The 25605-nt window shown below is 34.5% G+C and overlaps 3 protein-coding genes across 6 annotated transcripts; 1 reads left to right on the top strand and 2 right to left on the bottom strand.

Annotated features, from left to right (window-relative positions):
• Positions 1–10553: 10553 nt before the first annotated feature.
• On the bottom strand, positions 10554–14483 carry LOC128679196 (uncharacterized protein). Of its 2 annotated transcripts, none has more exons than XM_053761264.1 (4): positions 14015–14483; positions 13142–13243; positions 12532–12819; positions 10554–11225 (listed from the first exon to the last, which is right to left on the bottom strand). In XM_053761264.1, exons 1-4 carry the CDS (start codon positions 14153–14155, stop codon positions 11160–11162), a joined length of 597 nt encoding a protein of 198 aa, XP_053617239.1. In that variant the 5' UTR covers positions 14156–14483; the 3' UTR covers positions 10554–11159. The 2 variants fall into 2 exon arrangements, with proteins under 2 accessions (XP_053617239.1, XP_053617238.1); XM_053761263.2 differs by having other exon boundaries at positions 10554–12819; positions 14015–14288; positions 14405–14475.
• A 357-nt stretch (positions 14484–14840) lies between these two features.
• On the top strand, positions 14841–23269 carry LOC128679193 (uncharacterized protein). 3 transcript variants are annotated; one of them, XM_053761258.1, is made up of 12 exons: positions 14841–15027; positions 16054–16211; positions 16335–16465; positions 16885–16999; positions 17753–17890; positions 18291–18411; positions 18821–18948; positions 19572–19699; positions 20188–20286; positions 20820–20940; positions 21842–21952; positions 22297–23269. In XM_053761258.1, the coding sequence occupies exons 1-12, from the start codon at positions 14940–14942 to the stop codon at positions 22417–22419; spliced, it is 1461 nt and encodes a 486-aa protein (XP_053617233.1). In that variant the 5' UTR covers positions 14841–14939; the 3' UTR covers positions 22420–23269. The 3 variants fall into 3 exon arrangements, with proteins under 3 accessions (XP_053617233.1, XP_053617234.1, XP_053617235.1); XM_053761259.2 differs by lacking the exon at positions 14841–15027 and adding an exon at positions 15373–15550; XM_053761260.1 differs by lacking the exon at positions 14841–15027 and adding an exon at positions 15530–15669.
• Positions 23270–23404: 135 nt separating this feature from the next.
• LOC128679195 (uncharacterized protein) lies at positions 23405–25399 on the bottom strand. The gene is made up of 3 exons (XM_053761261.2): positions 24846–25399; positions 24150–24264; positions 23405–24054 (listed from the first exon to the last, which is right to left on the bottom strand). Exons 1-3 carry the CDS (start codon positions 25193–25195, stop codon positions 23749–23751), a joined length of 771 nt encoding a protein of 256 aa, XP_053617236.1. The 5' UTR covers positions 25196–25399; the 3' UTR covers positions 23405–23748.
• Positions 25400–25605: the final 206 nt, after the last annotated feature.

Raw genomic sequence — 25605 nt, 5'->3', positions numbered from 1 at the left:
TTTTGCAGTCAAGTCTTATTAATTTCAAATTAATTTTTGATATCGATAAATGGTGTATAAACAGTTTTGAATGGAATCGTTTGACTTTGAAGATCCTAAGGATAAATGTATCCTATAAGTGTACAAGCGGCTGTGTCATTGTCTTACCCTTAACTATCAGACTATCAAGTTCAGTAGATTTACGTCATAACTCCTGTCTTCTACAGTCCATTTATTACTCAAAAGCCACATAATATATTTCATAATGTTGAGTTGTTGACAATTTTCTCTGTTCAGTACCATTAGATATAATAAGTAAATATATTATTTCCAAAGCTTGAAAGTTTACGTAAACCCATTACGGCTGTGTCAGGCTCTGCCAATAACATCAAAATATATAACTATATGTCAAGTCGGTATGGGCTATCTGTTCTAGCCTTGTAAACAAAAACTTACTTACGTTTTTACTATCTTCAGAATACAAATTATATTACCACTTTTCAATTAAATACGTATGAAAATACGAATTTTATTAATATGTATAGTTATAAAGTATTTTAAATTCGTTAAAAATCCAATAACCATTAACTGAAATATGTCCGAAACTGACAGATTAAAAGGATTAGGTAGATATTTTTACAGTTTCAGAGCTTTCTCGTGGATGGTAGGCGGAATGCTGCGGTTGGCTTTCACCTACCCAGGTTACGTGGGTGGCTGCAGGATACCTACCTCATAAACTTCCAATGTGTGTTACTGTTGTACAGAATACAAAAACATCGATATCGGTCATATAATCCGTTGCGTTATATGACTAACAATGTCATTACAATTTTAATCACACAAATAATCTGCGTTCGACTACGGTGATTACGTAAACAACTAAAACTTTTAATTAACGATCTGTTTATTTGTTACAACTGTGAAAATTCATAACAAAAGCTAGGTACTATTTTTTTTAAATCCTAATAAGTTCAGTTTAAGTTCTAATATTATAAATGCGATAGTAGGTTTGTTTGTTACCTCTTCACGCTCTATCAACTCAACTAGCCTTCTTGAAGTTTTGCATACATGTAGTTTGAAGTATGGGAAAGGACATAGGGTACCTTTCATCCCGGAAAAAATACTGTTCCCGTGAGGAATTCACGCGAACGAAGCCGCGGACAAAAGCTAGTAGCTTATATAGCGTAACGTGACACGTAGCTCTTCTTTGCAGCTCTTCTTCTTCTTCTTTGCTTGCTTTTGGTTTGTGGGTGGCCGACGTAAAGTCATAACAAGTACAGGAGCTAGAGTTAGTTTGAGTGGTTACTCAAATATTATTTGGTTACTATTTACTATTTGGTTCAAGACTAAACAACCGGTGTGCCAGGTAACGAGACAACTGGACAAAAATAAAACGCGATAAATAAACTAGATTAGTCACAATAATAAGATATAAATGATCTGAAGACGAAAATGTGTTTATTTCTTTAACTACTATGTTTGGATCAGCGAAATAATTGTATTAACTATTATATAATATTGAACTACCTGTATGGTCTCGATAGGTCTGTGGGTAAGACCACTGTCCCAGTTAGACAGGGGCGTGGGTTCAATTCCAGATTCCAGACCTCATTATTATTAAGTAATTAAATCAAATTAAAAGCATGTGTGACATGTATAACAAATCCATTTAAAATTTGAACTCCCTAAAGCTAAAGAAACAAATAGAGGATATAACTTTATTTCATAAAGAAAACACATTTTAGAAAGATAACGTAGAGTGTTAGCAACCGCGGACTTATCCCATGAAGGGATCTCATCCAAACATTGGGCAGAAAATATAAATACATTACAAATACCGATTGTAAAATACACGTACTACTTACTAAGTATTAGTAAGTTTAAGTGCAAATACGTAGAGCCAGGTACTAGTACCTAAACGTTAACATCTGCGTTAACTTAACTGCGTTAACGTCATCAAACTACAGGAATTCATTGCAAACTCGCAAAAGCAGCACTATTACCGCGCCATAGAAGTTCGCATAGGTGCAGGGTAACTTGATGTGCTGTTGACTGTACATGCAATACGAACTTTCGTAGTGAAATCCTATACATTATCTCACATAGACCTACCATTGTTAAATTAAAGGTCTTTGAAGTTGTGGCGACATCTACCACGCCACATGCACAACGGCAAACGCAACAAATAACAAGCCACACAAGTGATCCAGGACACTACTGATAGATGGCACGACGGTCGACTCACTATGGACAGCTAACAAGCCTAGACCGCGCAGACAGTGCGTTTTCGATTGGAAGCATAAATACAACCTCCGACATAACATTTATATATGTAACTATTTTTGTTTTTATTTTATTATCTTTGATAGATCGTCGGGGAAGTTAGTCACCGCGCCGCTGCTTCTTCGCTATGAGGTCGCCAGTAATGTTTAGGTTTTTTTTATGAGTTTATTCATCGTAAGTAGACTTTGAATCCAGTCAAAAGCTACCTGTATTTACATATGACATCGCTGACTAATGGAAATCGCTTCCAACTTGGCCTGCTCCCAACACCTCATGGAAACCATATCGCATTTATATATCGAATCTCGTTTGTCATCGCCGACATAAGTTTGTTTGAGAAAATATTATACATTAACTTTCATCAACGGCTCTGCCCGCGTGTATTTCCCACGGGAGCATTTATTTTTCCGGGATGAAAGGTACCCTATGTCCATCCCCGTACTTCAAACTATATGTATACTAAATTTCAAGAACATTGGTTTAGTATATAAAGCGTGAAGAGGATAACAAAAAAAATTACTTTCGCATTAGTTATTAGTTGGGACTTATAAGTTGGAAATGGGATTAGGACTATACAGTAAGATTAGTCATATCATACACGTGCGCTACCACAGATGCGCTACATTTAAATCGAATATTGTCAAACCATAATAATCAAACAAAATGTGTCGATACACACACTTTCATCCCCATCCAAGTAGTGTCGAAGCCATATGCAGTCATAATATTTTTTTATTAACCATAGACAGTAACTCTTTTTGATTGATATATCCAGAAATATATTACAAAAAAATCTATACTTGCTTTAAATAGCAGTTTTCCTAAATAATTTTCCTTTAAAAAACATATGTGTGTATGTGATTCTTGAATTTGTAACGATTACGGGACGTTGGTTTGCATTGGCGCCAAAATCATTACTCATTTGATTCCCAATAACATAAAACAAACCTTTATCTTATAGCTGGGAATACAAGACGAGTATGTTTAATATCTGTGATTCAGCAGACCTACAAAATACCCATAGTGTAAACAATAACTTGTTTAAAATATAAATATTACTTCTATTTCATTTTATGTATTAAAATATATATTAGAACAGATCACACAGATTGAGCTAGCCCCAAAGTAAGTTCTAGGCTTGTGTTATGGGATACTAACTCAACGATACTATATTTTATAACAAATACATATGTAGATAAACATCCAAGACCCGGATCAATCAAAAAAAGATCATTTTCCATTATGACCCGACCGAGATCAAACCCGGAACCTCTCGGTTCAGTGGCAAGAACTTTACGACTGCACCACCGAGGCCGTTATAAATAGTTTTATTTAGGTTACACACTCCGATAAACTTATAAAATATTATACATACGGTTTTTGAATAGATGCATTTGGATATATTATTATCTACTCTATATCTAGTAGACACTAGTCTGCTTGAACAATATTAAATAAATAAAATAAATAAACGGTATGGATCAGCTTTATTCAGTCAGGGCCTATGTTAGGAATGAAAATGTCCAATTAGTTACATCAATGGAAGATGACAAACAACTTGGTGTTCAAACACAAAGTACTATGGAGAAGCATGGCGAAGGACAGATGCTGAATTGAATGAATTTCACGAGCGTTCAGAATGCCGCCGGCGCCGTGGGCTATCATTAGTGTTTATTAAATTGTACCATACACAGTAATCAATTTAATTAACCTATTTTATAAATAAGTAAAGTACTGGTACAATGTTATATTTATAAATGTTTAATTTTAAAAAATATATATTCTTTATTAAAACTAAATATGGGACACTAATGAAACGCTACACGTCGCATTCAAACAGTCGTAAAATTCACCCGCATAAACTCCATGTCATGTAGAGTGAAGACTCCAGCTCCAGCGACTTCATTATAATACTTGTATTTTTTACAATTGGATGCCATATTTGAACCAATAAATAATTAATTAGTAGCTCATTAATTTGACTTCGGTCCGTATAAACTAAAAACCCAGGTTCCCCTGAGTATCCTAAAGATGAGAAACACAATGATAAAAAACTAGATTAAAAAGACGTATCTACATACTGAAAAACAAATAAATAAATCGTTTGTCACCACATTTGACCTAGAAAATAAATAGCACATGTAGGTAGATATGGAAGATGGATTTAAATGTGTGTTGCACGTAGTGCAATTTCCGTTCTAAAAATATTTTGTACCGACGCATTTATTTCAGTTATCGGAATGTGCAATTGAATGCGCAAAATATACCTACGTCTGGATTCTGGATAATGTAGACATAAGTTAGTCGAAATCGAGATATAAATATAAATGTGTGTCATGAGTATGACTAAACCACAGAATAAACTTATTGAGGAAGGTCTTTATACAAACGTTTTGGATTACGTACGTACACAATCAACTTAAACACGTTAATTGTGAAATAGCGGTTAACTTTTCAGGTGAACGAAAAACATTTCAAAATTGTGACTAAAAAAAAATTTGTCTGAATTGACTGCTATTATAAATAGTCCAGATTCTACCAAGATCAGATATAATAAATAAATAAATAATATACTAAATTTTATCTGCATAATAGGAAATCTTCTACCATGTAATAATCTATGTATATCTAGAATCACAAACATACCAAGATAGAGACAATAAGCCGTAGGGCCAAGTTAGTTACTAGTAATATAAGCTGAAACAACCCATGTACCTACAGAGTTAAATCGAAAGGTGGCAATACTTACTATTCATGTACATAAGACCTAAACAAGGGGGACGTTTGTTTGTAAACAATATCTTCATTTTGCAGAAGTGTAAACACTTTTATAGGTACAATGCCTACGCAAAGATGAGGCTCTTGATATGCAATTTATTTAACCAAATAGTTTATTCCATCACCATTCCATTTCCTCATAGGAAGCTAGTATATACTAACTTTTAAATAAAAAATAAAGAGAACGCTTTCAATTTCTACCGAACAATTCTAGAACATTCCAAATTTTAAATCCCCGTTATAATTTCAGATAACGGTTTAACCACGTTTATCCTGATTCTTTTCTTTCTCATTAATTCAACGTAGCGGTTTACTCCCTCTTCGAGTTGGCGACGTTCTATTTTTGAGATGACAAATTTGAATTTCGAATTGCATACAGTGACCGTTTCTGTGCTAAATATGCAGTGGCCAGTGTTTCAGTTGTACCATTGACAAAAAGATCTAAAGTTACAATAAAATATTATAATAGGCAAAAGACAGATATGGGTTAAATTTTCAAAATAACTACTTAGGTACTTAAAAGATCTTTAGTGAATAGGTAAACAATATTAAACAAATGCTTTTATGGTATAAGTTATTTGGAAATGTATTTTCCTTTGGTGTCATGTTAGTAATTTTATAAAAATGTGCCTACAGTTCTTTAATCCTATAATGATATCGGGACTCCGTATGCAGTAATACTCTCTAATACTCTCTAATAGTCTCTAGTTTGACAAAGCCCCTTTAACATAATAACCCACAGATCTTTTTCTTTTAAGACCAAATTACCAGTATTTCACTGGTAATTTCACTCTAAAACTAATAGAAACTACTAGAAAGTATGCTAGTATGCTTTTTCTCAACAACTTTACTATATCTATATCAGAGAAAGAATAAATAATACATGATGTACAAGCATGACTTACTAATTACGACCAAAGTCCGCTTTTAGATTCAAAAATTAAACAATATGAATAGTATTGTTGATGTTACCAATACGAAATCAAAACATGTAAAATCTGACCCATTTCGATCTTACAAACATACGACTGTTACTGCACAGTTGAATATAGAAGCAGAATAAAATTTTGTGGCGACATGGGACTCAGCACACTGTTTCCAAACTTAAAAATAGTTCTTATTACTTGAGTGATACGTTTTAAAGTGGCAATTAAACCGTGCTATTGCGTTAGAAAAGAAATAACCCAAATGGTTTAAGCAAGCGTATTACAAACGCAACATGATTTGAAAATCCTTTTCATGGACGTTGTGAATTTGGAATTATGGAACAGCAATATGTTGAATTTCGAATTCGAATTTTAAATTCTATTGACCGTTACCTGGTACTTATTACATACATGAACGGTGTTCCATTTTAAAAAACAAATTGCATTGATTGTTCTTGTTCTACTTTCGATTATTTTGTTACCTTTAATGCGTCTATCAAGGATTTCGCGAGAATTCTAGAGTTATGAATTTTAATCGAAGCTATTTTTTTTCCTTTAAGCTCTCGTTTTACTTTTAGTTGACATAAGATACTAATACTTACGTGTAAGGGTAGATTGATCATAAAATCTACCGTCTAAAAAGAAAAAAACGCTGCGTGCCACGGTTTTTACTCGTCGTTAATTTACATAAAACTAATTATTAGAATTAAATTCGTTGTAAGTAGTCTTATTTATATATGGACAAACCTCGAAAGGAGAAAAGCTTTTATACACACGGAATAAGGCACTGAAACATTACGCAACATATTGCGGCCATACATAAACAGAAACCAGTACTTTCCATATTTCCGGGGAAATTGTTTGAAATTCATGCGGCTTTTCGCAATTTCCTACCGTATTACAATTTTAAAACAATAAAAGTACGTATTGAAGGAAACTTGTTGACCCAATATGATTTTAATATTTTAATATGTGTTACGTTTCTTCAGATGTAAAATTCAGTTTAAAGCAAAATATATTCAAAAATATATTTATATTTCTATGTTTTCCATGATTAGAATTATTTTTTGAACTAAATAATATTTATATAATATTGGACATATTTTTAGAGACATAGAACAACATAAAACATAATGATGGATCGGTATTCTGAAACCCTATTTTAGGTTATTTAAATAATTACTTGTGTGACTTTCGCGTAAACTGCACCGGAAGTAAAAGAAAAAAAATCTCTTCCAGTCCCATCTTTGCCAACTACGTTTTTAAAATATTTTCGAATACAAATTTAATTTGCACTTCGTCGTATATCTATTTCAATTGTAATAAGATCTATATTTGTCTCAGCAAGAAGCAAGATACTAGCAGACAAAATATTGGCCACTTTTTATTTTTAAACAATCATTCATGTTTTCTTATTTTTAAGATTTTAAGAAGTCATTGTACCAGCCAGTTTGAATCATGAATAAATGTTGTCATCACTCTCCATCACTACCTCGTTAGAAAGCTGCTAATTCGAATATGGAATAAAGCAGGCCAGAAAATACGTCATTTTTAACTTTAAAAATAAAAAACGACCGCTAAATTCGCACTATGATTATGGGTGAGTTGCACCGTCAAATTTAACATTGATTTTAAACTGCGCGCCGCTGACGTTAGATGATATGGCGTAGGTACTTTGCGATTATTTCGCACGTTAAAGTTAACTATGCAACCCACCCAGAATTTCTTGTTGCACCGAGATACATATGATTAATTGCACCCAGTTACTGATGAGTGTGGATGTGAGCATGAACATATACTTAAGTTAATTTACCTATAAGCTTTAAGTTATAGAAAGCAACTGCCTAAGATCATCCTTAAAAAATATTTCATACGTTTTCCACTCAAATTGTACCTACTTTTATTGTTAATGATTATTTAACGTTTGATGCCTAGGCAGAATATTTCATTCATATGAAATTTAGTTTACTTACATATTTATTACACAATACCTACTAACATTAGAAATCACGAAGCACGTGTATTCTAAAATAAATCAGTCATTAATGAAATTGCAGGTATCCAGCGGTTATAATGGCGGCCACGGAATAATAAACTTCAATGGCGGCCATATCCACAGACTAAAGAAATATGGCGGCATCCTTGGGACAGCGCCGACGAAATTGCCTGAAGTCGTCTTGAATGCCTCCACGTGGAGCTGAATCTGTGGCACGAGCCCCTGGCGCGTCTTTTCGACTCGTGTACGCCTACACATGGCAATTTATGTCAATTTTCTTTTAAAAAAACCATATTTGGTAATTGGGACAGAACTAGAACATCATTTAACGCACAAGGCTTTATGGATGTATGTAAACTTACACAAAAATACTAACCTATATAAAATCTACTAGGGCAAAAAGTTACCAATATCAGGCCATCTTGGCTTTTGTTTCTGGGCTACCAGAAATTACATATCTGCTAGAAGACATTTCATTTGAAGTAAGTAAGCATCCTGGTACTTTTTATCATGTAAATATCTAATATATAAGTTTCATGTCTACATACATTTATAAAAATAAAATTAAACAAAAATTAAGTCTAAATTCTAATAGTAATAATTATAGTAGTAAATTTATTTAGTTATATTTAACAAAATTGTCGGGGATCGACATCTCATCACATCTCTATAAAGATAAACATCATCTTATTTAAAATATGATAAGTATTATTAATTTAATTTTCTCGTTTTTGCCTGTGTAATTAACCTATATTACATTATTTGAAGTGCCTAATGTGCTTATCTGTATATAGTGTCTAGGTCTCCATTTATTTGATTACAGTTCACATTCGCATTCTCATATGAATTTCTAAGATAATAGTGATTCATATAGTACTTACTTGTTGCTTGCTGTCTAGGGAATGAAACCAGACTGCCTTTATTATCAAAGGAAACCAATTAATCATACAAAAACGCATATTGAGTAATAAAATTCAATATTAATCAAATTAGCATTTATAATTTAACTATTGGTATAGATGATATTAATTAAAGGTTTTTTTCTCTAAATAATCATCAGACGTAAGTATAAGTAAATAAAACTGTAAGATCCTGGTAAACTTAGGTTTAAGTACGAAACTAGACAAACCTAGATCACTATAATTATTATAACGATATTTTACATACTTAAATGTATTATTTGACAATCTTTATGACTCAACAGACGAACTATCGTCTGAATCGTAGTAATTATTGTTATTATCCTTACTGGCTTCATGTACATCAGCGTTCTCATACCCTTGATCACCTTCTACGTATTCATCTGGCTTTATATTGTTTCCAGATTCATATTTCACTTGATCTGGATGTATTCCAACACCGTTGTATAAGTAGGGTCTTATAAAATTCAGCCTATCATAATACAAGTTATCTACTACTCCAGCAGTTTGATCTCTATTATCGTATTCATTGGAAACATAAGCATTTTTTGAATCAAATACTTCTTGGATATTAGTGTTTTCCTTATGATCACTTTCGACGTTGGCATCATCGCTATCCTCATCATAATCTGTTACATCATTATTCTGGTTTGATATTTTTGAATTTTGATATTCATTGTCATCGTTTTCGAAATCATTTTCAGTGTTTTCCTTTGCCGCCTTATTTTTATAATCATCGCTGACTTGAATTTCATTATTGGCATAGTTATAATTATGAGAACTTGCTTGGGTCAATTCCGCTTTACTGTCAAAGTTTGTTGCGTCTTGCTGATCATCTGATTCTTCTGCACTATTATTGGCATCTTCTTCAGAAACTTCTTTGGTGTCATCAATATTATTAAATGAATCTTTGTCCTGTGCATTTGAACCTAGATTCTCTTCATTCACTGTTTGTATAGTTAATACTGCATCATAAGCAACTTTTGGATTGCCCATAAAAACAACGACAACGTATTTAGACCCAGGGCCTCCGTCGACAATATTAACTTTTAGATCTGTACCGAAATCTATTCCACTTACTCTGACATGCACAATGGTGTCACCATTGTCAATAGCTGGATACCTTAAAGCTAGAGATCCACCAGGTATAGACAAACGAATTTGCTCCGAATCTGTCTTTTGTAGTTCTTCATTCCCAACGTCTAGTAGAAATACGTAAGGGTATTTGTGAAACGGATTGGACGTAACTAAACCAAATAGATGTATAATGACTAAAGTTAGTAACATCTCGACTGATGTTCTGCTCTTCAATGGTGTTATGCAACAGAAATCACAGTCTTATACTGATAGATTTCACGGTGGAATGGTTTATTTTTTCTCTGGCCGTGGTTAGGCGTGACCGAACAATGTCAAGTCACATCTAGGCGCTGATCTGGTGTAAGGAAAATTCTAATCTTTTGTCTGTTCTTTAGTATTTATTAGTTGACGGAAGAACTTTTTAGTTTACGTACTTTTGATGTGTCTATATACTTACTAATTCCTACTTCCTATTTTTGGAACTATCTTGGGTTTTTCAATGTCTGCCTGTAGGAATCTATAGTAGGAGGGATTTCTTAATCGTGCGATGAACATGATTGTATTTTAATAGGAAGTAAAATAAGTACAATTCAATTTGAAGAAGAAAAATATTCAGGCGATTAAATCACAATTTTATTCATTCCAAATAAATCTTGTACATACATAATTGTACTTATAATATTCTATCTAACATTTTGTATTTAAAGTATGAGTATTGTGTTTTCATTTTTTATAAATAACGCCTTATCGAGAATGCAAGTAACTTGTAACAGTAGATATTAAACAACAAGATAAAGATTAGTTTTCTTATATTATAACGAAGACTTAAAATCTAATTTAGATATTTGACGTTGACAAAACGAGACAAAACATTTAACTTCTTCTTCTTGGCGTGTCGACTCGACTAAATTTGTAAGGACCAATACAACGTCACCGAAACAATACTTACTTTTTGTAATGTCATCATTCCTTAAGAAAAAGACCGGAAGAATAGGGAGCATTACTGCAATTATCCCGCCGGAATACAGCACTGTATGTTAGGTACTACACAAAAGCTTTGCCGCCTTTTGCTATATCGATTAAAACGTTTATTTTAGAGTACTTTATTAATCTTTTCATTATGTAAGCATTCGTTTGTGAAAATATTCAACACTGTAGCATATTCGGATGCCGAAATATTGGGAAAAATCGGATAATCCATTAAATCCTTCCTTTTTCCTTTAAACTCGCACCACGATTGCGTAGAAGGTATTTTTGGTCGTAAATCTGCAACAATATTAAAAATTGGCGCTTTTTGCCTCCATTGGCAATGTTTGTGCACCTTAGTTGTACCAGTAGCGCCATCTGCGCTGAGCTTAGCGTAACATGCCCTATTACAGATGAAGTTGGTTAATGGCATCTTCAGAATTTTTTATGGGAAAAAATAAGTACAGGTACTTAATTATTATTAAATTAGGTAGGTTGTAACAGTCAGGTCAGATGCTTTTAGGCTACTTAAATAAAATCTTACACCAATGACCAAAGAAGAAGACTTAGATTAGATCTTGCATACATAATCGGTTAATTATTGTCAAATCTAACATAATTAAGTATACATTGTTTATTAAGACTAACTTTTGACAAAGCACCAGATAATCTCAAAGATTCAATTACTAACGCTGTCTAGACGATATAGAACCATGCCCCATTGCTCAGTCGCGCTCCGTCGTTTTGACGTCCGTCGACAAACAACGCAGAACAACGCAGAAATTTTATGTAGATTAGACGTACGTTAACGCACGTCAAAACCTACAGAAAACAGGAGCCATAACGTGCTGCGTCGTCGCAATGAAGCACAACTGAGCAATGGGACATGGCTCTTACAAGTACTGATTTTAAGCAGTAAGTGTGACATAATTAGGGATCCTTTTTTGCATAAATTTTTTATCCTAATTTAATTTAGCATAACGAGTTAGGCATATATTTTTTGACATAATATTATTTGGACATAATTGGCATACCTTTTCATTAAGCATAATTATAGTACTATCGGCAAACCATTTGCCAAATGACAGGTTCAGTGTAGATTGAAGTCTGTTTTATTGCTGTTAAATAAATAATTTTGACTGCTGGACTTCATTGCTGGTATTTTCCTTGCGGCGAATAAATGAACTCATAATAAACTACGTACGCAATGTAAGTATGTTTGTTTGAGTTTGCCTTGCCGACAGATATTTGCACAATTTTTTTACCATTTGTGCAACCAGTGGAGCAAAGCCCATTTGGACACGGTACTCGTTTTATTGATCATTTCTAGACATGTGCAAATAGAAATATCAAATTATTTCACAGACCACAAATACAAAGCTACAACTTCTAGTTTGAAAATATACAGCACAGCCATTAACAATAACATGTTTATTGAGCAAACCAATTAGACGAGATACCTACATTATTTGAGGAAAGATCTCATTTGCTTATTTTGCGAATGCAAAGCTGCTTGAGCCCTATCAGCTTGGCATATCATTTGGTCTAGCTTGCTCATCTGTGACGTCACCTGCTTCCCTATATCATTCAATGCAGCTTTGCTTACCATCGATGTATTCTCGCTTATTTCCATTTCTTCTAAATCTTTCAACGCCGCATTGATTCCGCCATCTTGTCGTGAACTGCCCGCACCGCCATTTTGTTTCGCACGCAATGACATCTCATTGTCGTTCGGTCCGAGACCTTGGTTTATTGAAGACTTGGGAGTCTTTGGTGGTATGTAGTCTTTGTCGTAATTTGTTTGACCAATGTAACTAGGTTCAGTAGAATATGACAGGTTGTCTTTCGCCGTTAATTTAACACGGAAGAAGTTTGTAAGACTGCCACAGACTCCCTGAAAATGGTATGGTATAATCTGTAAGCTATTTATAAATTATAAGTGTATAGGTAACTATTGTCCTCTTTTAATTGTCTGTTTACTGTGCGAACGTCGCGATGGAACTAGATATTAAATACAAAAAAAAGCTTAGATATCTCATTGTTCTAATATAGTGCCTAATGCCCATGCCAGATAATATGCGAACATAAGGCAAGGGCGCACTTCCCATGTTTTCCAGATAATAGGTATCATTTCTAGGTGCTCTAACTATAGAGCGAAACGTGCCAAATTTGAAATGTATGTACAGATTTTGTAAGTTATGTGCGGTGGTGCGTACCTTCAATTTGTTTAATTTTGTTTGGGTAGAACCCAATATAGTGTTTAGCTCAGCTAATCCTCCTCTAGCATCTTTTAAACCCTCATCTAACATCGCCGTATTCTGCAACAATAAGTTCTAATCCAATTATTGATACAAAAAAAACAACATTCATAGATTATTTACAGTATATATACCAATACTCAAAACCCGCTCAGGATTTATCAGGGGTCCTGCAAGATGCTGAATAGATTTTGATATAATACATATTTATTACTATAATATATACTTATTTGATATTATTATAATACATATTTGACGACCTCGGTGGCGCAGTGGTAAAGTTCTTGCCACTGAACAGAGAGGTCCCGGGTTCAATCCCCGGTCGGGTCATGATGGAAAATGATCTTTTTCTGATTGGCCCGGGTCTTGGATGTTTATCTATATATATGTATTTGTTATAAAATATAGTATCGTTGAGTTAGAATCCTATAACACAAGTCTAGAACTTACTTTGGGGCTAGCTCAATCTGTGTGATTTATCCTATTATATTTATTTATTGTTTATTGCTACATACATATATTTATATTATATATATATTAAATCTAATATGTAACAACAAATAGGTAATATAAAAATTATTGCTAAATATTTGCTAGACAAACATAGAAGTCTACTGAAGAGATACATTATTATGTGGAACAGTGGACTTCTTGCTTCTTCTAGGATAATCATGTGACAAACGCCTATATTATATTTATGAGCAATTACCAAAACAGATACATCATTTTAGCAACAAATTGTTGGTCAGGTGGTTTAAAGCAAGATTTTTGAAATGCCTTCAAATAGTACGGGTAATAAAAATTAAATACTAATTTCAATGCACCACGCACCTCCGCTGCTTTTATTTCCACTTCCTCAAATTCAACTACGTCTAAATGTTTATGTTTTTCCAAAAACTCTTCCTTATTTGGCTTTGGCTGACCAAATAACTCCGCTCTTATACACGCATCTTCATACGCTTTTAACGACATTTTCACATTAATTTCTTATTGTAAGTATTTATTGTGTGTACTCTTTACTATACTAATGGTAATGTTACAATTTTTAAATCAATCGTAGAGAATTTCGTAGAATGAACACTCCTGACTGCCTTTCAGACGATATCTGTCGAAAGTATTGATTTTGTTATTCAGACAGAATTTTATGAATCCAAATCTACCAAAACCACGTTGATACTTATAAATAAATAAATAAAAACGTTTGTGATGTGGATTAAGTACCGTAGATTCGTTCATGATCATCAACATAAAATAATAAATAATAAGTTTATAAAAATATTTTCGTCCAAAAGTCAAACCTCGCGCGATTTTAAATGTTGCCACATAAAGTAAGTACCCTTGCCATCATTAAAAAAATTCTTCTCACTTCTGCTTCTGCCTACAAAAAATTTAGACAACATGTTTATTTACACAGCATTTATTTGTCTGAACTTACTGTTTATTATTCATCGTATCTAGCTTCGCCAGTTACTAGCTATGTTGTAGGTACGCGTCTCGTAGTTCACAACAAAGTTCACAACCCCGGTGGTTAAATCACCACATTCGTTCAATCAAGTCAGCTGTTGTACTAGGTCAATGACCGAGGAATGAACTTTGGTAAAATGGTTCTTGAATAAGTGCGAATGAGATAGTTTGAAATATCATTCTCACTCGATCACACACCTAGCCACTGCCACAGCTGCCACTTGACGTTTGCGATGTTGGGTTGGTTTGTTTGTGTTTGATAATTCCCATTATAAAGTTATTTAAACAATAAATGCTTATAAATAAAATTATTTGCAAAGTATTGTATAATTGTGGGACGTCCAAGTTACTAAAAGTATCTTCCGCAGCTATGACATCACGTAAGAAACTTTATATTTTAATTGAGACATAACCTCAACTCTTTTAAATTTTTCGTTTCATTTCACCACAAATGATTAAATATAGATATCGATTATAAGGTCAAAAGTGTTAATCAAATAATGATGAAATGCCCTGTACTAACAATTTCACTAATCAATAACTGCACTATCATGGTACCAGATGTAAAGTGTAAACAGTTTTCAATTGTTATCAATAGTTATTTTAAATTACGTAGGTACCTACCCATTATAAGATACGGCCCCTTCGATATGTGTACTATGTTGTTCAAGTTGTTACTGGCCATTGCTGGCTGGCACAAACTTTACAAAAATAAAGAAAATAATCTGTCAATCAAAAACAGTGATCAGTTGAGATTCTTAGCAAAATTTTGTGTTATTTTGTGACGAAATTTATGTTCACAGCATCACCATGAAATGCATAAGATAATCTCATCTCCTGGTGTAAAGATTCTGTTACTAAATTTGAAAAAAAATATAGTTATTGATGTGGCTCGTTCTAAACGTGAGTCCGATTTGTATGACAAAGTAATTGCTTAAAACACATTTTAAAGTAATTTTTGCGTAATTCATTCAAACTGTATAACTTATGTAATGGAGACCAGTCAAAACCATTTATGGCCGGTTTGTATTCAATAAAAGTTCTTATTTATTAACTGTCATATATGTACTTAATCTGTATCTTATATATATTTACTTAAGTACCAGTTTTATAATATTATTATTGAGAAGTGGCTATTGTAGATATTTTATTTTTCTCACAAATAATAAAAAATTTCAATAGCTGTATGTATCAACTAATACAAGCCGCACTCCTTGTACAGTAAGTTGTACTTGTGTAAAGTAAGAAAATAATTGTAATCTACATTAGGTATTTATTAATTTAAAAATTTTACCCACTAATTTAAATATTCTACTAAGTAATTTCCCCACCTAGGTAATTTAATTTTAAGCCCTCAAATATATGAAATGTTATCAAAATCCTATCCAATCATATTTTTTTTTCAGAACCGCTGACAATAGACCTTTTGGGCAAGCTCAGAAATGAGTACTACTCAGACCCGAAAAATGAGCTGGCTCAAAATGTTTGCACCAGGTTTGACCCCTTCGAAGTGGCTATCAGTAGAAAGAAGACAGATGGTGCCTTGCATGTCTATAACATCAAGGTATTACTTGTCTTTTTACATAATAATTGTGTGAAATTTGCCTGTGCTTGAAAATTGCTGTGCCACAAAGAAATTCTTGAATATTATCAATTGTAAATCTAAAAACATAGCAATATTGTGCAGGTGGAAATGGAGGGGAAGCCGGTGACGAATCAGGAGAACTCTGGCAGGTGCTGGCTGTTCGCAGCCCTCAACGTCATGCGTCTGCCGTTCATGAAGAAGTATGCCATTGAGGAGTTTGAGTTTTCTCAGAGGTTTGTTGAACTGAAGAACATATTTGTTTTATTATTCTTCAAGCCATAACACTTCATAAATTATAATAATTTAAACCAATAAGCAGCAACAGCAGTTGCCTTGTTATTGGACGTATTAAGGTCTTATGTGGGGTAAAAAAAATCTAGTAGCACTCCGCGCGAGTGCCGGCAGAAGTGAAAACTTGAATAATATTAACGTTGTGCATTTTTGACGTCTTACGAATTTTCGATCAGGGCTACGTGTCCTGACGCGAGTTTAACATTTTCTATCTATCACAAAAAGTGCACAACGCCACTAAAGAAGTTTTCTATTCAATTCAAAAATATTTAATATAATTTTTTCCCTAGTTCTTATTTTTGTTCATTGTTTATGAATAATTTGTAGATTAAAGTTTCATTACACCATACACAATTTTCAGCTACCTGTTCTTCTGGGACAAAATAGAGCGCTCCCACTACTGGCTGAACAGCATCGTGGAGACCGCTAAGGCTGGGGAGGACCTCGAAGGCAGGCTCGTCAACTTTCTGCTCAAGGCGAGTATTTTAGGCAATAAAAAAAAATGTTTTTAAGTTCGCGACCTCCAGCTGGCCTGAGTCGATAATTTTAACCAATTCAAGAAAGGAGCCTTTATAAAAAATATATATCTTATTTTTTATTTTATTAACAAAACTTTTTGATTTGTTTCATATTGTTTCTATCTCCTATTGATTCACAGAAAATTATCATATTCTATATTTAAAATATAAATAGTGCCTGATAATAAGTAACTATCATTGCAGTATCATTATCAACTGTCATATATTTGCATTGTCTCATATTGGCTCATTTTTATCGTAACCACTGATAAGGCATTGCATATACCAGGTCCTGTACATACTGTAACAGCTCGTCGTCATTTGCCTCGGGTGCGTACACGGCTCGGCGTAAAAAATAACTTAAGTTTTGATTTTACAACTGGCTGCCTGCTTTCAATCCTCATTGGAAATGCTATTGTTGTCTATCAGCTGCCTGGCCTATGTCTCCTTTAGTCGCGTCGTATGATATTCACGGCAATGGTTATATTCAAATGCCGGCTCCACAATATCGCCGAACAGTTCGCCAAACTTTGGCGGAGTCGTCATACATTGATGATTTTCCGTTGCGGTAAATAAAAGCACTCATACAAACTACGCAATATTTACGCATTCGCGATGGCATGTGTCTGGGTTCGGTGACTGTGTGGACCTACATAAGGTAATGGTAAAAACGGTCACAAGGAAGCTAATAGTAAATATACGTTGTACCAGGACCCCATAAACGATGGTGGGCAATGGGACATGATCGTGAACCTGGTGAACAAGTACGGCGTGATGCCAAAGAAGTGCTACCCCGAGTCGTTCAGCTCCAAGAAGAGTCTGCACATGAACGCGATCATCAAAACCAAGGTAACCAACTAATTGGCCGGGAATCTATAAAAATTTTGTGTAATATTAAATACATACAGACAGACTTAATATAACATATTACTGAAACGATTTACACAAAAACCAAACCAGTAAACATTTACTACGTGCAAATATTACATAGGTATTATTAAATCTACAACAATATTGAAAATTGGCACTTTTTGCCTCCATTGGCAATGTTCGTGTAACTTAGTTGTACCAGTAGTGCCATCTGCGCTGAGCTTTGCGTAATATGCCCTATTAATAAGCGACAGATATTTATAACAAACAATGTGAATATAATACTTAGATTTACAATTACAAAATTATAATATAAAATTTTTGTTTAATACTTTGAACGTCAGAATTGCATACACAATACACAATTTCTGTGGCACAGCTGCGCGAATTTGCGAAGGAGCTGCGGGACATGGTGGACAAGAAGGCTACAGACGAATGCATACAGGCGGCTATCAACAAGCAGGTCGCAATTATATACAACATTGTGGCTACGTGTTTAGGTATGTAGTATTTAGCATTGCAAACAAACCGACAGAAAGTCTCCACTATAAGCCTATACATGTTTTATTTAAGATGCATGTACAATGTACATCAAGAAAATAGTACTCCCCTTTTTGATCGTAAGTACTTATACTGCTATCCCTTCCTTTTATAATCCAAACTATAGAGGTTGGGTATAGTTATTCCTTGCCCTTATAGCAAGGAATAACTAACTATACGATGATAACAATTATACCTCGCAATAAAAAGTGAAATCGGGCTTCCGATGAAAGAGATAGCAATATATACTTAACATCGTCAAAAAGTTTTGGGAGTACTGCCTCCAATATTGTCTATAGCTTCATATTATCATCATCATTGACAGCCCTTTTTCCCACTGCTAGGTTTAGTTCATCTAACACATTGCAGGAACCCCGCCGCAAAAGTTCACGTTCGAGTTCTACAACAAGGAGAAGGCGTACAACAACTTTGGCGCGCTCACGCCGCAGGAGTTCTACGAGAAACACGTCCGCCCGCTGTTCGACGTCAACAATAAGGTCTGTTACACATTTTGTATGTGTAACGTAGAGAATATTAGAAACTTCGTCATATTTACAAGATAATTTATTAATATAGTGATACTACTATTGGGATATTACGGGATTGGATATACCTTTTGGTGCGTGGTGACTTCCATTAATTTGTCTTAAGTCGAAACTTGCATTGATAAATTTACTGTACCACTAAACCGAAAACGGTGGCCACTAAAAACTTCATAGTAGACTGTGTGTGACTACATTGTGCACATGACTACACCAGTGCATAACATTGTGTAATGTAATGGAATACTTTATCTAGTGTAGAATTATTTGGAAAAAGGATTAATTCGTTTTCGCTAATAAACAAAAGAAATTTAAAAGTAATGTGCAGTGTGCAGTTATCTATCACCTTCAGCGCGCCTACCATCAACTTTTACAGAACGATTCCAATGCAACTCAGTTCGGTTTAGGAACCTAAAATGAATCGCATTCATACAAAAAATTAAGTCGATGGTACGAATTCGCGATACAGATCAGTTTAGGTCGTAAAGCGGATCGCGTTAAAAGGTGATGGTAGCCCCCCTGGTATTGATAAGTCTCTTCAAGTTCAAGTGATCAGTGATCTTCAAGTTGTCATTTAGGTGTGTCTAGTGAGCGACCCTCGTCAATCGAATCCGTTCGGTAACCTCTACACCCTGCAGTGTCTGGGCAATGTGGTCGGAGGTCGGCGCACCGCATACAACAACCAACCGATTGAGACGCTCATGAAGTGAGTACATACGAGTGCAAGTAGTGAGACTAACTGGCGATAGATGGCGTTAAATGTAATTCATATTAACCTAATCCTAACTAATATTAACATTTATGTTGATATTAAGTCTACAGCTGACGTTTGTTTTGGACATTATAAAAACGTATCTGATTTCATTGGTTGCAAAGTAATTGGGTACTTGGATATAAAATAAAATGCATACAGGTATTTACTTTAATTAAATGTCACTTCAATTGATCAGTTTTATTAATTACGAAATTTAATATGTTTTCTGTCTCAGATATGTATATTAGGAATGATTTTTGACTCTAAAATTCGTGACGTCACAATATATTACTGTCATACAAGCTCCATATAAAATTTAGTTTTTGACATTAGAAAAATTATCTAATTTGACTAGTTGAAAAGTAGCCTATTGGTGAACCTTAACTCAATGGTCGTAAAGATAATAATCGCCCATCAAAATATTTTTACATATCTTACAGCGTCGTGAAGGACAGTATTCAGGGCGGCGAAGCTGTGTGGTTTGGATGCGAAGTGTCCAAGAGATTTGAACGCAAGAATGGCCTTGAAGATCTTGACGCGTAAGTAACGAGTTACCACATTCATGTTTTCGATTTATGACATTATGTTGTAGCTATATGCACGTAGAATTCTGCGCCATCATACATTGCCTGTTATATACTGCTTTATGTACAGTCAACGTACACAAGTACGTTGCTATTATTTGTGTTGTCAGGTCCACTCTGTAACCTGGATATGTAAGTTAATGTTTTGTAGATAGCAGCCCGCGCCTTCGCTTCGCTCGTGTACAAATATAAAATTGTATACACATAAACCTTCCTCAGGAGTTACCCTATTTGTAAAAAATGCATGAAAATCCGTGCAGCAGTTTAGGAGTTTATCGCGTACAGACAGACGCGACAGGGGACTTTATTTTGTAATAATTATGTAAATAATATAAATCGTTGTTTCGAGAACTGTGTAAACTTGCGAATCTTTAATTCGAGAACTGTACATTTTCAATAGACAAAAGTACAACTCTAGGCTTCAAAGCTTCACAACCATAAACGCACCTGGGTACATGCTAACACAATCTTTATTAATATTTTTGCAGACACGATTACCGTCTGGTGTTCAACACAGAGGTACAGATCGGGCTGCAGAAAGCTGACAGACTCATGTACGGAGACTCCTGCATGACTCATGCCATGGTGTTCACTGCCGTAGGGACTGATGTGAGTCATTTTAGCACCATACGGAATAACTAGCTGAAAATACCGGACCGGTGGAGTCACAAACATATACAAAACAAAAAAAAATGGTTGCCTGTAAAGTCGGTTTTACGGGCGAAGATTTTACGTGACAACGTCTTTTTACGCGCGCGGCAGACCGATCATAGTTGAGTGGGAGAGAGACGCAAGGCATTCGGCGGGCCTCTCTCTCGTTCGGTGACTCATCGTAACGTTACCGGGCATTACACTTTTTCATAAGTGACTCCCAGCCGCAACCTAATTTAAGACGTTGTCACGTCAAAATGCCTGTTTGTATCCCACTGCTGGATAAAAGCCTCTCCTTCCTTTATCCACAATTTTTTTCAAGGGCAGCCTGGAACAGCAGGAACCCATCAGTATCGTCCCGCCATCTCTTTCGCGGTCTCCCTCTGCGCCTACGCCGTTCAGCCGTTCATGACACCCATACGTTAAAATAAACTAACGCAATACCGAAATAATATTCAAAGCGTGAATATTTGAATGATATGGATTAAGGCAGTGTTTATCAAGGTTTCTGTTAAAACATATTTTCCAAAATTTTGACCCACTTAAAAATATATACGACCAAAATAAAATCGCAATTGAGAGTGAATTTTTTTTAAATACCGTCTTAGCCACTCGCGCGTCCCAAACATTAACGTGGGCCGTAATGTAATACAGTATTGCTTGCACGGGGGTCAAATAACAGGATATATTATATTAATATTGTTTTGGTATTAGATTTGTATGGGAAGTCCAATTTGTATGTTTGTTGCGTGACCTCGTTTCGGCTTTTGTATTGCCCCGGGGCGCAAATAGTATATTATAAAGCTGAAACTAGTCGAAAATATTCAATGTAACAACAAAAAATAAATATAATTTTCAGGAGCAAGGCAAGCCCCAGAAGTTCCGCGTCGAGAACTCCTACAGCGACAAGGAGTACGACAAGGGATACCTCATGATCACCGAGCCTTGGTTCAGGGAGTTTGTGTTTGAGGTACCTAGTTTGTTTGTAAACTCTTTATTGCACGAAGACAACACATACAAAGAAAGCAGTAAAATAAAGAAAGAGACTAATACTAATACTGCTAGTATTTATTTGACCAAATTAATTTTTTTGGCAAAAGTAAATATCGACTTGTGCATCAATGGAATAATAGATCTAAGCTAAGGAATCCTCTCCCACGCCTACATATAACTATAAAGGCGGTTAGGTTATGTTGGTTAGTAGAAACGCACATACAATATGAAACCAGTCAGTGCCAACATTTTTTTAACGTGAAATTGACCGTGATCTGTTTAATTTCTGCTTTGCCTTTTGACACGTATTTATTTAACCAGGTGGTGGTCGATAAGAGATTCGTGCCGGCAGAAGTACTGGACGTGTTCAAACAAGAGCCGAAGGTGCTCCCGGCGTGGGATCCCATGGGAACGCTGGCGTGTCCCTTCTGCTCCCGGGAATAATGCCGCCATTTTGTATTTAGTTCCTTTTCATACAGGCTTTTTTATGCTGAGCCCACATATGTCGCGAGAGGCTACGAAATATTGCGTACCCTTTTATTTTCGTATCGATTGAAAAAGATAGCAATATGCATACTAATTATATCCCTCACATACATATTTATATGTAGAGTTTCTGTATGAAAATGGAACATCAGTATTGCTTTAAAATGACTGAGCTATGCAATAATTATACCGAATTAAGCGTTAATTATGTATTTATTATATATCATAGATTAAATTCTATAATAATATTGTTTTTTATAAGCACACTGTCAATTTTTTTTTCTTTCAAGTTTTACTTTTCACTGCTTATGGAGGTTTTAAAGAAACCTGGTGCTTGTATAAAGTTTTTAGTCATATGTCATAGGCCTCCAAAGAACAGATGAGCAAAATCATATTTATTTAATACCTACATATAATAAATCTATGGGTAAAATAAAGATGAATAGGTCAATAAATGAGCATATGGCTCAATAATACTTCTTTGGTGGCTTAAAAACCTACATACATCCAAATGTGTTCATTATAGTTACCCACATAAGTAACCAAGACTTGCCAATTTTGTGGTGTAGATTTTAAAATATTTTATGGTAGAAGTTGTTCTAATATTTTTTGCTCTCAGCCATAATTTTGCTTCAGAAATTATGACCCAAAGTTACAAAAATTTCCGCTGGAGTCTTAAAATAATGCATTTTAATTGGATCTTTTTTTATTGAATTGAAGAAGTCGTCGCTAAGTAAAATTTGCACTGTCTTGTGGCATAGTGATTGTGTCTGTATTGTAAATTAACTAAATATATTATATTTTTGCATGTTTGTGTTTTATTTAATGACATTCTCGGAAACAATACATACATGAATCACATCAGGAATTAGGTAATTGGTAGTTTATGCTTTTATATTAATCTCTAATAAAATGTAATATAGGTAATTAAAAAAAAAATCAATAACAAAACAGGTATGTTTATTCATTCACAGCACCAACAAAAACTTATAACAATCACATTACAGTAATTACATGTTTGAAACCACAGAATAATCAACTCTACACGTATTTTTCCGTGTTTGAAACCTATGTCTATCTTGAAAATAATCATGATAAAGATTTAACTACAAAAATAGTTCACAGATTTTTGCCTGACATTTGGCTACATCTTGTCTAATTGAAAATAATTTGGATTATAGCAGAGACACTAGTATATTTATTTGTCTCACATTATCATAATAATTTCATAAATACCATTATAGTTACATATTTAACAAGATGAAGCTAATTTAACAAAGTTATGTTTCAATTGATACCATTAATCATATTGCCATTGCCTTGCTCCCTGCTTTCCAACTTAGCATTTTTCTGCAGTGTCCGTAAATACTTCAATTTGGCCCAGACTCCCTGACACATGCGCATCAAACGCTTGTCCTTTGTTGCTTGAGCAAATTCTGCAACATTCCTGACAATCCTGCGGGATATCTTCAGGTCACCTTTTTGGGAATATGACAAGGCGGAATAGAGTCTGCTCCGAGCAGCCAAACCATCATCTCCTAGCATCTTTGAAAGTCTGAACTGCCTAACTGATATTCTGCCTGCTTCCTCAGCCTGGAAAAAATCAAATTAACTTAATCATAATTTTAGTTGATCAAAATATTCTTTGTTAAACATATTTTTTTTAAATAATCATGATATTTACTTACACAATGCTCAAAATAGTCGCCTAAAGCGGAATATGCTCCTCCAAGTGTTGAGAGCCATGAAAATGCATTCTCAATTTCTACTCTAGTCCACACAAGCTTAAGCATCTTTTCATTCCTGCCAAAAAGAAATATCTTATTTAATTACAAAAATACACACAAAAACTATAATTGGTGTTCTTGAAGAAGTTTCTGTTAGACAATTCATCCTGATACTGTCATCATGGACATTCAATCCTGATAGGGGTTCATGAAAAATTTTGGAAAAACATTATGATTCAATGCAGATACTTTTGAAATGACAGATTATTTTTGCATCAGATATGATAATGTATATATGAGCACCACTTGACACCATACATCCTAATCTCAAGTAATGAAGTGTAAATATAAAAAATACCGAGCAAATGCAGTATCTATTATTGTAAATAGTAAAGAAATTAGATTGCCTTTGAATCTGTGAAGCCTCAACGCCCAGAGTTAGTGTAAAAATAATCTTAAAATTTGTAGATTTAGTTGTGATTTTACAACTGGCCGTCTGCCTGGCATCAACCCTCCTTTGGGAATACTAACATTGCCCATCAGCTACCTAGGCCATGTATCCCTTAGTCGTCTCTTACAACATCCATGGAAAGATAAGGAGTGGTTCTAACCTATTCTAGGACAGAACCACACGAAAAGTAATCTATAAATACTAACCAAGCATAATCTATAATTTCCTGATCTGGAGGCTCCAATATTAATTTCAAGAAAACAGTCCCACTGTCATGTCCACTCACTTTCTTGAAGCGGTCTATCACATTGTGCCGATAAGCTTCAGAATTGGAGCATTCTTTCAAGAAAGGACCCAGGAAATATGCTCCAACCACCAATCTCAACCTTTTCCTTACAATATCACTGGAGACTTCATTTTCTTTATCTGGGTAGGTTATATGATTTAAGCTTAACACCTTATACAGTTCTTCGTTTGCTAAGACTACAACTTCTTCATTGATATAACAAATTGTATAAGGACTTCGAAAAAGATACACCTGAGTAACAACTTGCATCTTCGAAGTTTTAGGTTATAAAATTATTAAATTAACCGGCACCACTTGAAGGCCGAATAAATTATATGACGCGGTAAATAGATAGGCACGATTTCACGACCTTAAAACCAAAAAATGCCGATGATTCTATACTGTTTTATTTTCCAATTTTCGCCCTGATCTGACTGCAAAACTGACATGACAATGACAAACTAACTTATATTTGATTGAATTGACGTTAGCTGTCATAACATAAATACCATAGAGTGTCTACCTTGTTTTAGGAACTACGCACTTTGCACTGCACGCGTCTGCAAGACAATCTGGAGTATAGCTTGACTGTAAAGAGTTGACAGAAAATGAGGGCGCTAGTTTCTTCGTAGCTGTCACATTTTTGACATTAAATGCTAAAGTATGGCAACAATTTTGTA

Source organism: Plodia interpunctella, chromosome 21, assembly GCF_027563975.2.
Source record: "Plodia interpunctella isolate USDA-ARS_2022_Savannah chromosome 21, ilPloInte3.2, whole genome shotgun sequence".
Lineage (NCBI taxonomy): Eukaryota > Metazoa > Arthropoda > Insecta > Lepidoptera > Pyralidae > Plodia > Plodia interpunctella.
This window is presented reverse-complemented; position numbering and strand designations above follow the sequence as displayed.

Excerpts from the sequence above, each read along its gene's own strand:
- LOC128679195 (XM_053761261.2), bottom strand. The coding sequence starts at position 25,195 with ATGCAAGTTGTTACTCAGGTGTATCTTTTTCGAAGTCCTTATACAATT. Across the intron at positions 24,265-24,845 it reads GAAATTATAGATTATGCTTG|GAATGAAAAGATGCTTAAGC; the intron begins GTTAGTATTTAT and ends TCTTTTTGGCAG. Across the intron at positions 24,055-24,149 it reads GCGACTATTTTGAGCATTGT|GCTGAGGAAGCAGGCAGAAT; the intron begins GTAAGTAAATAT and ends GATTTTTTCCAG.
- LOC128679193 (XM_053761258.1), top strand. The coding sequence starts at position 14,940 with ATGCTTATAAATAAAATTATTTGCAAAGTATTGTATAATTGTGGGACG. Across the intron at positions 17,000-17,752 it reads TCGTCAACTTTCTGCTCAAG|GACCCCATAAACGATGGTGG; the intron begins GCGAGTATTTTA and ends ACGTTGTACCAG. Across the intron at positions 18,949-19,571 it reads TGTTCGACGTCAACAATAAG|GTGTGTCTAGTGAGCGACCC; the intron begins GTCTGTTACACA and ends GTTGTCATTTAG.
- LOC128679196 (XM_053761263.2), bottom strand. The coding sequence starts at position 14,155 with ATGTCGTTAAAAGCGTATGAAGATGCGTGTATAAGAGCGGAGTTATTT. Across the intron at positions 13,244-14,014 it reads TGGAAATAAAAGCAGCGGAG|AATACGGCGATGTTAGATGA; the intron begins GTGCGTGGTGCA and ends TTATTGTTGCAG. Across the intron at positions 12,820-13,141 it reads CAAAATTAAACAAATTGAAG|GGAGTCTGTGGCAGTCTTAC; the intron begins GTACGCACCACC and ends TACCATTTTCAG.